General features: G+C 39.1%; 1 protein-coding gene across 1 annotated transcript; it reads left to right on the top strand.

The window, feature by feature from the left end:
• The first annotated feature begins 620 nt into the window (after positions 1-620).
• Positions 621-12533, top strand: LOC149077878 (gamma-aminobutyric acid receptor-associated protein). The gene is made up of 3 exons (XM_089241482.1): positions 621-1018; positions 5318-5515; positions 12175-12533. Exons 1-3 carry the CDS (start codon positions 929-931, stop codon positions 12238-12240), a joined length of 354 nt encoding a protein of 117 aa, XP_089097608.1. The 5' UTR covers positions 621-928; the 3' UTR covers positions 12241-12533.
• The last annotated feature ends 2716 nt before the right edge of the window (positions 12534-15249 follow it).

Raw genomic sequence — 15249 nt, 5'->3', positions numbered from 1 at the left:
GTTTTTAGTTTTGCTTGAAACTATTTGGATGAGACTTCTAGAATTATCTTTCACTTTACACATTTTTCTTCTGTGGAGTTCATCGACATACCATTTACATCTCTTTTCCGCGAAGTGCATTTTTAATAAACATCTCTCTCGCTCAGTCACACTAAGTGAAATATTTCAGTTGCAAATTCACAATTCTATTCTATAATTGATAATTTTTGCAATATTTGATAATTTTTTTTACGACAGTTGCCAATGTCCCGTATATTTTTCGGAAAAATATGGTCATTCAAATGCTCGCACAGTCTTTTCAGGAGAAAAGAAGTCACGTGGTTCAAAAACTCAAATCCTCAACATATCAATAATTAAAAAAAAACTTATCAATCTTTGTTTTTGTTGGATAAAAACAAATTAATATCTCATATAAATGCTATTTGTTAGACCATTCGTGTATTTTTCTTAATAACATTTATATTTTAACGTCCAGTCATTGAATTGCATCATCAGCAGCTCGTGTTTCCTGCCCATTGTGTGACATCGCCCTTTTTTTTCCTTTCTTTCTTTTCTTTTTTGGTTTCATTCCCACACTGACGCTAACAGATCCTAAACGATAATATCAGCGAATCAACAGCGAGTATGATTCAGCCAGCGATACAAAACGTTACGTCATTCGCTTACTTTTACGGAAAACATCGCGTGCGCGCGTCTTACTACGATCCGGTCCCTGATTGGTTCGGTTAGTCCAGTCCTCGCGAGATTGAATCATTCTAGTGTTTGCGTCGAATTGGTTCTTCTTCTCTCGCTGGGTTTTCGTCCATAATTTGAAAGGTCGATTTCGTTTCGAACGCGAAGGGAATAAAAAAAAAAGGGCGCCTCAAATTTTGTTGTTAAATATTCGTTGGTGCGAGGGCGAGAGATATTGTTACTACACACTGCGAGGATGAAATTTTTGTACAAGGAAGAGCACCCTTTCGAGAAGAGGCGAGCTGAGGGCGAAAAGATTAGGAAGAAGTACCCAGACCGTGTACCCGTGAGTATCAAATTCCCACTAATTCAATCCCGATCCGTACCATTATGTACCCTGATTTCAGTAATTCAATCAATGTTCGATCCAAATACGCCTATTTCTGAAGCTTATGTAAATGATGAAGGTCACGAGACTCGCCTCTATATGGGCATTGAGCCTATTGCGTAGCGTAAACAAAACACCAGCCTCTAACATCACTGAGGAGCAGGTGCGTATTTATAGGGGCGGTGGACGAATTTGGGAAATGAGAATATTAGAATGTGTGGAGAAGCTTCGGGGGGGGGGGGGAGGGGGAGTTTTATTGCCCACCACAAGGAGTAAAACCATAAGTCTGCCTCTGCCTAAACAGTGAGATACATGTTCAGTGAGCGATCAAACGAGTGACATACAGGAGTTTGCAAGCGCGTGTGTGATGAAAAGAGTGGCTGAGAGGGCAAAGAACCTGTCTGTGAGTGACAGAGTGAGAGCGACTGCCGAAAAGAGTTGACCTAAAGAATGTCTGATCGTGAGAGTGACCTGGAGACAGGGCCGTCTTAAGAGTATCATGGGCCCCCGGGCCAATTGGTTTTTTTCTGAGGCCCTACCAAACAACTTCTCGAAAATTTCAACCAGATCTTATTTTTGTGAGGCTCCTCTTCGCTTGAGGCTCCCGGGCCCTTGCCTTAAAACGGCACTGCCCGGAGATCAAAATACTAGGTCAGTGAAGGACCAAAAAGAATGTCAGAGTGCGGGAATGATCAAAAGAGTAATCGAGAGAGCAAGTGACCATGTCAGTAAGCAACTGAAAGAGTCTGGTCTATCATCGCGGGCGTTTTACTACCGATGAAGTTGCGCTGATTTGTTGTTAGAGTATTTGTACCGCTTGTAGGTCGGGATGGGATGAATAGTGATTTGGCAGAATAGCCGAATATTGGATATTCTGCTAATGTTTTGGCCAAATATACATTTTTTTAAAATTCATTGCAATTAAAAATAAAATTGCCTTTAATTGATAATGAATTTTATCTGCAATTTGTTATTTAAATAAATATAAAAAAACTGTCAACTGAAAGAGTTTTATTGCCATCATACCAAGACAATCAGATGTAATGATGCTATATTGTATTTTAATATTAGTGATACCTTGGCTAACGATGATTCATTGTGGAATAATGTTCGATAGCCAAAACATGATTTCCCATAGGTTTCTATGGAAAATTGTTTGATTCATTTCAGGTTCTGCCCAAAATTTAAAGATAACTTTCTTTAAACGCCAAGGAATGCTGTGAAAGACAAAAACTGATTGAAGGCTAAAATTAACAGCTTCAAAATTGTATAAGTGAGAATATACAGGAAGATAAGAGATGCTGAAGATCTTATTTCACATTCACTCATCTCTGAGGTTCCCATTATAAATACCTAAGCATTATAATCTCTTTCGATCTTCGCTGGAATCTTCATGTTGATTATATTTTAAATAAATGTCTCCAAAAGCTCTTTTTCCCTCATCATAACTTGAAAAACTCTACCCGTTATGTCCGTCGTCTGTGCTACCAGCCATATATCCATATCCTCCCTGCTCTCTCCTATGCCTGTGAAACCTGGGACCCCCATAACCCAGACCATCATAGACAAATTATAATCTATCCAAAATAAGTCCACTCACTTCATTGTGTGTGTTTTGTGATACATGCAGATTGAAAATACAGTCTTCCAGACTGTCCAGCTTGATACTAAAGAGTCTGGCGCCGAAAGAACACATGCTCTGAAAACATAGGCTACCTTTTTTTTTAATGCATTTTCTATTCTGGCCGAATCTTTCATTTTATATGAAATGGTTCAAAGAATTTCAGAAAGAGAAGTCTAGGCACATCAGAAAAAAGATTCTGAGGTAGACATGAGTTAATCGTGCCCTAGTGACAGTAATTCTGATCATGATTGGTGCAAAAATCCAGTTCATGACGTGGATATTTTATGTTAGTGCGTGCATTCATATCATCGAAAAGGTTCATTTACTGAGAATCTGTATTCGTTTGCCAAAGTAGAAAAATCGCAAAAAAATCTTTGTTAGCCGGAAATTTCGTAAGCCAAGATGTTTGTTATCCAAAGTATCACTGTACTTACAGAATCAATTTTTTTTTTCAACACTTTTACATCTAATCAAGAAAATGTCAACCATTATTTACTCTCAAGTGTTGATGAATCATAATATTTGCAACTTATTTTTTCCACTCTAGATGTTTTTTGCCTCTTTCAGTAGCTCAATACGTTTCTTGTCTAGGTACATCCCTCAGCTAGTGAACGTGTGTAATTCCTGCTCACTTCCACATTATTGCTATTTTCCATGTTGTACTTATCCTACAAATTCACTCTGACATAACCTCTTGCACAGAAAGGGATAGGTATGCACCACCCATCTCAACCAACTTCAGCAGACCACCGCAGTGGCAAAAGAATCGCCTACAATGCAAGATGGTACCATGTCAGTGAGGGGACCAAAAGAGACCTAGAGAGCAAGGAATTAGGTCAGTGAGTGACCAAAAATAGTGACCCAGGGAGTGGAGGAGCATGTGTGGTGACCTAGAGATCAAGGGGCCAGATTAGTGAGTGATAAAAAATGTTGTGAAAGTGTGTGGATAACCAACCGAGTGACCTTGAGAACGGGAGACCAAGACAGTGAGCGACCAGAAGAGTGGCCTAGAACATGTTTTTTTTTTGAGCATGTGAGGGATCTAGAGACTGAATTACTGGGGTGTGGGCCAAGAGGTTAACTCGTAGGGTGCAAATTTGAGTCAATAAAATTAGACTGTAGTGGGAGAATAGCGGCAAAATTTGTATAGCCCATGGATGCCAAAACCAAAAATACGCTTCTGCTGAGGTATTTGTTTATTACTGTATATATGCATTGTAGTGTGTACAAACAATTGATTATATTGTAAAATATCACCTTTCTATTCAAAAATCTGAGGTTTGAGCACATTGAACCTTATTTGACAAGAATTTGACACTTATATATAACCATTGTCATGCATTGCAATGAAAAACGTGTGTATGATGTACTCTTATAACAGTACTTAATTGCATTAGCGCCAGAACCTGGTAGCGGAGGCCAGGGCCATAACTGTGTGCAGGTGGGTCTGGCATCCCTTTCACTGATGCAGAATTTACCCTTTAACTTCACCTTCAACATAACAAGGGACACCAAAATGTATGCCCTAGTCGACATGGCATCTAGTTGCAGTCCTGGCTGAAACTATTTGAGCCCTTTTCAAAAAATTTTGTCTCGCTAAGCTCTCTATCAATTATTAGACCTAATGAATAGGCTACCTATACTATGTCAACATTGTCATATGCCCCAAAGCAGAATGTTTAGCACTGTTTTGCGACGAGCCCTCAGCTGACTGGAAATGTTCTGCGGTAAAAATCCCCATGCATGTAATATAGCGTTTTTTTGTGTGCACTTTTTCTCAAATTTCTTCCAAATTGTTCTGTAGTAACGCGCTAATTGTTCTGCGACGCACGTCACAGATTATGACACATTCTGCTTTGGGGGTCATATGCTGTATAGGCGGGAAGGCATTCATTCATTCAAACTGACCACCGCTCTGGTCTATTGCCATAACAATTTATTACCAATTGAGTTGTGCCAAAAGTGTGAGTGATTCTTTTTTTCCCCCTTCCCAAATCTCCTGGAACCCGAAACCCATGAGCGTTGTTCGTTGTTGTAAAACTCATAGTTAACACAGCTGCCTTGCGACTTTTGGCCAGTTGTGCCCCAACCTTCAAAGTTCAGCCACCTAGTGGGCAGTTGCCTAATCGGCACGATTTTCAGGTTGCTGCCTCACAACAGGTGGGTGTATGGTGCAGCTCTTGCCCTCCCACAAACAAGGTTCTCAAAGGGTAACCATTGGGTGGTGAGCTCCCAAATGAGCCTTGACATTGTTGGTGGCTGGCCCTGATGTGGATGAGGTGCATATGTGGTTTAGTAGTAGTCATTTGCTCATATTTCAGGAAGGGCAGCCCTCAAATTCCCCCTTCCATGGTGTTGACGTGATTCAATATCCGAGTAGTAATGACAGATAATTTAACCTACCCTACTGATCGGCACAATTTTTGCAAAGGGGAAAAAATCCCTACATTTTTTTTCAAAAATCGCTTTTATGTTTATTCAGAATTTTGATCCCTCAAAAACCTCCCTATAACATAATTAAAATTGTTTCAAATATTTTCAATACACTTTTAATTTTCTTTCCTTTTGACATTTGTTAAAAAGAAATCGCTCTTGATGCAAGTCTGACTTTTTTTTTACCAATTTTGTCCAAGGTGATTGTGGAGAAAGCTCCAAAAGCAAGGATCGGTGACCTGGACAAGAAGAAGTACCTGGTTCCTTCTGATCTGACGGTTGGACAGTTCTATTTCCTGATTCGGAAGAGGATTCACTTAAGGCCCGAAGATGCTCTTTTCTTCTTTGTGAACAACAGCATCCCACCCACCAGTGCAACAATGGGATCGCTATACCAGGTATGATTTTCAACATGCATTTTAATTTCAATATTTTTTGCTATGTGTTTATATTGGGTTGTATTTGCTTATGAACATGTTGGGCCATTCAAGTATTACGGCAGCAGATTTTTGGTCATTTTTGACCCCCACCCTTGTCAGAAACATTTTGTCAGTTATGCCAACTAGTTCCTAACGTACATTTGGATCAGAGACCCACCCCCAGACAATCAAAAATTTATTTTTTTGATGCAAAAAATATTTTAAAACATTAAAATTTTCAGAGGAAAATGCCTTTGGCCAGCCCATGGCTGGTGGACCAAATGTGGCCCTCAGAATTATCTGATGTGGCTTGCCACCTCAAACCTAATTTTATAAAAATGAACTAAGTGGCACATTTAGAGATTGCTTAAGTTGAAGTGACTCCCAAGGCACAACTCTAGAGCTTTAAGCATCCTGTGGTACACTTTCAGAGCATTCAAGTAGACCCATGGCACATTCATAGACCACTTAAGTGACCCACAACTCAGTTCCAGAACACTTAAGTGGCTTTTGGTACATTTGTCCCTTGAGTCACATGTGGCATAGATTTACAGCACTTAAGCGGGCCCCAGTGCAGTTCTACATTACTCAAGTTACCCGCAGCATATTCCCAGATTACTTAAGTGATCCGCGGCATAATTATGGATCACTTGAGTAATGCAGAGCACAGTTCCAAAGCACTTAATTGGCCCAGACATATTTCCACAAAATTTGAAGGATCCACAGAACATTTAGAAATCACTAAAGTGGCTCTGTAGAGGGTTTATCAATAGGGTGGATATTAATTCAGGTGACCACAAACTAGAGAAAGGTTTTTCTCATTTTTGGCACACCCAGTATGAATATTTTAAATATTTCATATTTCTATAAATGATGGTTGATGACATAAACATCATTCAAACCTCCCCACCCCTGTCAGCAAACCCGAAACCCCCTCCGCCTATTGATGCTGACATAATACTTGCATGACCCCTTATGGGTTATATTTGTTTACAAATATGCTCTGGGTATCAAGTTCTCAAATTTGAAATGAGTTTGTTGAATTCACTCCCGAAGTCAAACGTGTTTTAAATGTTGATATCTTCGATTACATCTATAACAGGTATTGGTTCACCAATGTTTTACATGAGAGAGCACTTGACCTAGGACTCCTTGATTAAACCTTCATTGAATTTTTTCAACCATACAGGAACCCCCTTCCAAAGTAGAATATGTGAAAATTGGTGACGTATGTCACAGAACAATCAGTGTTACTCCAGTACAATCTGGAAGAATTTTAAGAAAAATGTTGAAAACACTATCATGAGCATTCTTACTTTGACCTTTGAAAACCAAACACACCCCGCTTCCCAATTCATTGAGATATCGAAGCGTTCCTGGAGAATGGGTGTGTCTGGAAATTTTATTAAATATCTTCAGAATAATAAATAAAAATATTAGATATAGATTGCACATATAAATTCACATATAATCAATGTTCGTCAATGGACGCATCATAATATACGGAGGGAGAAATTAAAAATCAACAGTAAAATCTACATCATAATCTTCTGAAAGTTCTTGATTCCATCCGAAGATGAACATTCTGGCATCCATGCCTCTAAACAGTGTCCCTTGACACTGTGGTCATAGCTTTGTTGAGGTGCATTCTTGAAGAGTCCGTCGGTACGTAAAATCGCACCGATAATTGTCTCTGGATTAAAATCTTAATTTACAAGTTGATTAGATATTCGTCAGTACGAAATGTTGATAGGCGCAACGTCGCTTAGCTCTCAGTAGATGGGTTTCAGCGACGAGGCCGCAGATCGTATATTCTAGTAGGGTCCGGGCGAAAGCACCTAGTTGGTACATAGTAGTCATCAGCACCTCGTTTACGCTTCGTGCCAACCCATTTGGTATGGATATGATGAAGATTTTTGTCCAGGAATTGGATCAGCTGGCGAAGTCGGCCGAAGTTCATTGGGCTCTGAAGTATGCGTCACTTCCAGCAAAGCTTTCCATTATCCGGAATGTGGTCGAAATGGAACTGTTTAGGGTGCGGGCAGGAACACAGATAATGCTGTAATGTCCCTACTTGACCACAAAGACACTTGTCGTTGTTGGACTTTTTAAAACATTCTAAATATACGGACTAAATATATTATAAATATACGGACTAAATATATTATAAATATACGGACTAAATATACATAACGGACCATGCTCTGTAACCATAATAATCTTTTTGCGTGACCAAATGAAAGGATGCCAGCGAACATGCCTTTGAATTCTATATGCGTCCTTCTTAACGTTACGATCCCACTGTGCTTGCCACTTTCTCAACAGCTCACTCTTTAATTGGTATTTGACGTGGCTGCGTGGCAGTAAGTGTTGTTCCTCTGTGGTCGAAATAGTGGCATCCTTGGCCAGACGATCAGCCATCTCATTACCTGTAATTCCTGTGTGAGCTTTAACTCATATTATATGAATCGAATGATGGGAGCAAAGTAGCTGTCGAATCCTATGAATATCATGATGTGTTGTGCGGGGATCGCAGATAGCTTGAAGGCAAGAAGTGCTATCTGAATGTATAACCACCGGGAGCTTCGTTGCGACGCCCAGATGGCCGCATTCAAGATTGCATGTGCCTCCGCCTGGAATATACTTGCACCTCAGCATTCTTACTGCAGAACATTTCCAGTCAGTTGAGGGCTCATTACAGAACAATGCGAAACATTCTGCTTTGGGACGGGTGACCATAACTGTTAGCTTCTACTCAGTGTTATTCTCTGTGCCAAGACGTGTTTTGACGAACATCACATTTTCGATTGTGGTTCAATTTTAGGGTCAGTGCAGTCTTTTCTGGCACCTTCAACATTATACATGACATGAGAAAAAAAATTCAAGTGTCTACCATCTTTACTCAAAAATATGGAAGACAGATGGCAACACCAGTAAGAACACGAAAACAGAAAAATCTGATAAGATTAGCTTAGGGCCATGCATGTGCAAGCATTCACACATTAGCAATTATGTAAAGGAATGTGTATGAGGTGCATGTATGGTTAAGTAGTCATATTTTTTGGTACAATGGTGCAACTGCTTACTTGTAGGAAAGCAGAGATGTAATCTGTGGCAGAAGTCAGAGATAGAAATTTACTTTGAAAGAAAACAACCAGAAACTGATACAAATACAACGCTACAGCAGGCAAAATGCCCAACGAGGTAGCTGAGAAAAGATGCCCATAAAAGTATGGATGTCATATATTTGTCATAGAACAATAGACTTGAACATGTTATTATTCCGTATGTCAGCCGCTTTCCAACATTTCTGGGGTGACCGGACTTGTGCTACAGCTTTGATCTGTGGTGAGGAGGAAAGATCACCTGATTTAATCTGCTTCAGAATTTCTTGGTTTGTGAACTTTGATCTTATGCTCATCATTAGAGCCTGGAAGTTTAGGCATTAAAAATGGTCAAAATGGGCAGACAGAGGCACTAAAAAAAGGCATTTATAATTAATGGTAAAAAGAAAAAGTAACTGAAAGCTACATTACTAAAAGTCTGAAAATTGTCTAAAATTCTAACAGCACTCACTCAAGTTATGGTTTCAATAATAGATAATAACTGCATTATTTTAGTCAAGATGATTTGACATTATCGGGCCAAAGAAAAAGTGTTTGTGGTCCCTCAAGGTTAAGTCGAAGTTCGATTCAATTGAATACGTGATATGTAGTTAGCTAACATGCAAAAAATAGCGCTAGATAAAATCAAAGAATAATTATATCAAAATCACAACATTTCCGAATGGAATTATTTAAAAGAAACATTTCCATAATGACACATTTTTTCTGAAAATCTCTCATATTCTGGACATGATTTTTGCACATCTGAAATAACTTGCCATGATTGTTTGCAGTTTATCTATGGTGTAAAAAAATGTAATCAAAATAACTTGGGGGGGGGGGAGCCTCCAGTGCTATAGTCCTGTCAGCTCCCATCCTGCCCTGTTGTAGCTAATGATGTCAACCAATGGGCCATTAGAATAGTCACCGGTCAGCTATGAAACACATGTTAAGTCACTCACTAATTTATTCTCCGCTTTTCTTATACTGTACATGGGTTGCTTTTGTCTAGAACTCGAATTCTTGATGCAAATTAGACGGTGATTTTGATTGCTATCTGAAAGCTACGTGTAGCTGAGATGATTTTCCTATCTCAGGCACTTAATTCCTATTTGTGTCTAAATGGGAGAAGGAAGACTTTCTGATGAGAATTAACACTAAGGGTTGAAGGGGTTTTAGAAAGAAATTTTTTTTTTTTTGAAGTTCTCAAAACAATTCTAATTCCACAGAAAATGGCCTCTTAAAATTCACGAATAAACATAAAGCAATATCAAAATAGTCATTTATTGCAGAAAAATCTCAAAGGCATTTTCACAACAGAAGTTTGAAAATAGGCAAAAAATAGGTTTGAAAATTTCATGGCAGATGATGCATCTCATCATAGCACTATGATGAGAATTACACACGGAAACAAACTTCACATTAGGTTCACACTGCATGCATGCTTCCAGCATGGCTCAGATCTTCAACCACCTGCTTAGATCTTTTCATTGAGAGATAGCGGCAGACTATGATCTGGTTTGGTGAAGGAGGAGGTGGTGTTGAATTTACTTGTTGCATTGTGGCCCATCTACCCTCTGTAATCATGGAAGTAGCCTATGCTGACCCCACTAAACCCCCACACTGTTTACCTCAGCAGGGATTCTTTTACGATGTACTCATGACAGACCCTTGAGATGCAGTGCCATGGGAAAATTCCATTGCCTGTACTACTTCCAAGATGGATTCATCATGGATCCTGTACTACTGTACTGTAAGCTTGTACTACTTCCAAGATGGATGGGCATGGGAATATTGCAGAGACTGACCCATATGTCCATCTCTGCAATTTTCCCATGACCAGAGACACTTAGCCTTACCCATAATGCATTCAACTATGATTGCTCCTGTGATTAGCACTCTTTCTATTGCCAGATTGCTGCTCTGTTCATCCACACAGCATTTTTTGCATACTGCCAGCCATCTCTAATTTAATTGCTGCTCTTGAGTACATTTCAAGGAAATGCACAGAATCGGGTATTCTTTTTTCCCTGTTTAATCTTGAGAAGTATGTTAATACAATGAGATGAAGGATTTGTTCATTTTATTAATGAAATGAGATGAAGGATTTGTTCATTTTATTAATGAAATGAGATGAAGGATTTGGCCTTCACGTAAAAGAAACACCAGTTTTTCTCATCACAAAACTCATCTAACACATACATGCTCAACTTGTGCTAGCGGGTCAAATATGTCCCTTGAAATCATTTGATGCGGACCGCAACCTCAAACCTAATTCTGCAAAAAGAAAACAAGTGATACATTCCCAGACACTGCAAATTCGCAAATCACTTAACAGGCCCAAGGCACATTTATAGATTACTTAAGTGACCCATGGCATAATTATAATGGACTCTCAAAAGACCTGTGGCGCTATTTCATATCACTTAGGTGTCCTATGGGAAAGTTCCAGAGCTCTTAAGCTGCCAGTGGTATATTTAGCATGGTATACCAATTTAAATCATGATGAAAATCACTATTTAATAAATCACTTGATTTTTTTTTTTGTAATTTGTTGATTTAAATCACAAAATTTAAATTTTGTTCTTTCTGTACATCAACGTCAGTGGTATTGAAGTATAACTGACCTTGTATATATGCAGAAGGTCTTTGAGATAAATATAGACTTAATCCCTAGATACAATGAAGTAAGCTGTTCTATTTCTAGGTTTTGCACATGGAAAAATGTACAGAAAAATATGGAGTGTCGAACTCGGATATATAACTGCTTTAAGTATTTTCAATGCATTAAAATGTGGCACTAGGGTGTCCCCCCGATTAAAAAACAGAAGAATCATTTTTTGTATAAAACCTTTTGAATTCTACACCCTAATTGCTGATTCCCAATAATAATAGATGTTGTGCCAACATAAATATCATTGTGCTTTCAACTTTACTTTTCGTATTAAAGTTTTGAGTTTGCTCGTTTTTTTACCAAAATCTATTGAATCTGTGAAATGATAAAAATGTGTAAACTACTGAGCAACATTGTGCAAGTCGAAAACACATCCATTAATTGTGCAAGAAACAATCTTGTCAACAGAATTTGTTTTATTTAGTTGATGCCGAATGACCCTTTGGTTGTGAATTGAGTGATTTGAGATATATATACCATTATTGTTGTGTGATACTGAGTTGCCACCACTCGTTCACTTTGATGTGGAGGGGGATATAAAATTTTTTGCTCCATCGCCTCTCCCATCTTCAATTTTTGTTTCTCATTGCTCCCCAACTTAGGATCCTAAACCCGTAGTTTCTACTTCCTCCACCCCCTGAATCATTCCATTGCCCCCCCCCCCCCAGTGGCGATATTGCCCGCTTTGGGAAACACTAGTCTAATCACTAATATTTACTTCTCAGTCACCTGAACTGATTTCGAAAGTAGTAATGGGTGTTATACCACTACTGCTTCGTTTTCTGAGAAAACATTTCATGCTGTACTGTTGTTTTTGATTTTATTATATTACTCATGTGCATATTTTTCTCTTTGTACAGGAGCATCATGAAGAGGATTTCTTCTTGTACATTGCCTACAGCGACGAGAGCGTGTATGGGGCCTGAGAAAAGTTTTACTCTCCCGTTTGTTCATTGCATCATTGTATACATATGAGTGATTTCTAAATTCTTTGACTGTTTGTTCTATATATATATCATTGTATACAGAAGAGAAGAATAAGCTTCCCTCTCCCCTCCTCCTTTTATTTTTTTGTTTTACAATACGTAAGTTGATTAGCGACTTGGATCAGTTTTTTTTTTTGGTTTCTCGAAGTAGTAGTCATAAACCCCCAGTGTATATTATGCGATTGAATGAAAAGTTTGGAAATTCTGAAAGAAAATATAGTTGAGTGCGGACATTTGTCATTTCTTTTCCTTTTTCCTGTAATATTTCTGTGTGCCGTTATTTGTCGTTTGGGAAGTTAATAAATTCTAAAAAAAATGTGGCTTGGGAAGTTCCTTTAGATATTGATTAGCATTATTCAGTTACTCTTACAAATGGCAGGTCTTGATGAATCAGAAAATAGTTTTAGGTGCCAAACAAATATTTTTATTTTTATGTCTTGACGACCACTTCCTATGTAGATACGCACGCTGACAATGTGATCCAGAAATTTCATCATGTCCTCGTGGTCTAATTTAATAATAAAAAAAATTAGGTGCAAACATTTTTTTCCAATCACTATGGTGGTGGAATGCAAAATTATTTCAATGATGCAGAATATGCTTAAAAATGGCCTTTTATCGAGTGATAGTGGCATTTGTGAATAGTCAGGAAACAGGGCTGACTACTATATCATTTTTTTTTTCATATGAAGTGTGAATTCTTTTGTAAAAAAGTGCAGAGTAAATATTGTCAACAAAAGTTTGATTATACTTTTGTCACCATTTGGCAGTGAAAGTTGAGCTTCGTTAGAATTTCATGTATAGATGCATATCGACAGCAAAAACTGAGGAAAAATTGATACAAACAGTTACAACAAATTGCATTTCAACAATGTGCAATCTGAGCCTAGTTACCATATGAGCAAGGGATTCAAGCATGCATGGTGGTTGTTGCCCAGTAACTCGGCTCAATGCCATGTATGCATAATTTTTTTTTTTTTTTTTTCGCTGAAAAATTATTTCGGTCATGATCAGTACCTGTACATAATCCCCCCTTTCAATAGTGAATTGCTTGTCTCACTCCTGTAAGTGTGGCTGTGATTGTAGTATGATATGGTTGAAAGCATTAAAGCCGGGTTTTCCTAAGTGGGCAAGTTTCCTGTGCAACATGAGAGCGCTAAATGATTGGAAAACCTGAATTCGGATTTTTCAACCAATCAGCGTGTTCATGCTGCACGCGCAGGAGGAAACCTGCCCTCAGGAAAAATCTGTTTAATGTCCATGCCCCCTACCCTGCGAGCTCTCTACTGGCAGGACAAGCGTTCAGTTTTCTAGTGTTACCGTATACCTATTTTATGGGCATCTTTTTCTCAGTTACTTCGTTGGGCATTTTGCCTGTTGTGGTGGTGTATTTGTATTTATGGGTAAGTCCGGGGTGCATGTACCGGGTTACCCACTAAACCACACATACACCTCATAAATATTACTCTGAGAAGCTTGCAACGAAATAGTGTACTTCGGAATGTGCCGTTTTTGTGTTCTGTATTTAACGTCACGTTCATTTCTTGAAAAATACCTGCTATTTATTCAAAAGGTGCTGCCACCTGTCTTCAGAATTCTGAAGCAACTCTGTGGGTTGTTTTACCTGTGTTATATTATGCGTTAATTTTTCAATTGTTATTGAGAATCATTGATCTTGATTGGAGAGAGTAAGTATATATATAAACGGGAAAACTAACTTCAGAGAGCCGGCCACACTAGGGCGTCAATGGGGTTGGAACCTTGATCTTTGTGATTCATCACGATACCCACGCGACTGCACAGTGACAGTAGAGGGCTCTGCTCGAATCACCACCTGCCAATTCAGTTATTCCCAAATATCATTGTACCAGATCTAAGGCGACTGCAAAACTGGGCAGCGTAGGCGGAGATGGACGTAAAAGTCTGGGGGGGGGGTGTGTATGATGATTTCAATTCATATATACGCATATACATTAGATCAGTAGGCTCCACCGTTGACGCTGGGGGGGGGGCAATCTCCCCCTCCTCATGCCTCCCAGTATCTCCGCCCATGCTGGGCAGAATCATCGTCCTCTATCTTGGCTCAGCAAAACCTGCCTGGATTTCCAGCAGCTCTAACTGCTCCCATTATCATGGAGGTCCCCAGGTAGGCGTCATATTCGGATAGGTCATTCTCGCGGATTCATGGTTATAAACTTTGTTCACTCACGTGCTTGCAAACTCACCAGATCATTTACTAACCTAGTCTCTCGCTCTCTTGGCAGAAACGAATTCATGGTTATAAACTTTTGTCACCTTTCTCCTATTATGCAATAATTTTCTTAACCACTCATTAATAATATTTATCGACCTCTGAACTTGCCCCCCCCCGGACCATAGCCCTCTAGTAAATACGCCACTGACGTCGCATCAGCACCTCCTAGAGATAGAAGGCCTCCTGACGTCAGCAAAGTAGTTCATCCTCACTCAGAATATTCAGAGAAAAGTTCTCTGCACGTGCCAGTATCATCGTTGTGCGGAAAAGAAACGATCGTTCTCAGAATTGGCGATTTCTATGCCCCCACATCCAGTCACCTTGTGGTATTTGTGAGCTATTTAACGTAGGAGTGTGTCTGGTTTTTCAGGTTTCAGGTATTTGTGAGCCAACCAGGAAGATTCTACGCCAAAATAAGAACAAACGAAATAGGATGGAGTGGTTCAAAATGTGGCAAACTTGCTAGGTAGTCTTCATGACGTTACAGATGAGCTTGGCAGCCCGTGCCGAGGCTTTCTATCTGTACGATAGTGCAATGGTTGATAGTTGCTTGAATATTTGAATTCCAAAATCGGAAAAAGTTGAGAAAGGATACCATTTTAAATGAGTGAGAGAAAGATTGTCCGTTAAAGATTATGCTGTTCTTTCTTAACTTTCCTCCGAATTTTGAATTCAAATATATCTGCAAGCATCGC

Source organism: Pholcus phalangioides, unplaced genomic scaffold, assembly GCF_987345545.1.
Source record: "Pholcus phalangioides strain wild (caught in Gottingen) unplaced genomic scaffold, Ppha-v1.0 ptg000014l_1, whole genome shotgun sequence".
Classification (NCBI taxonomy): Eukaryota; Metazoa; Arthropoda; class Arachnida; order Araneae; family Pholcidae; genus Pholcus; species Pholcus phalangioides.
This window is presented reverse-complemented; position numbering and strand designations above follow the sequence as displayed.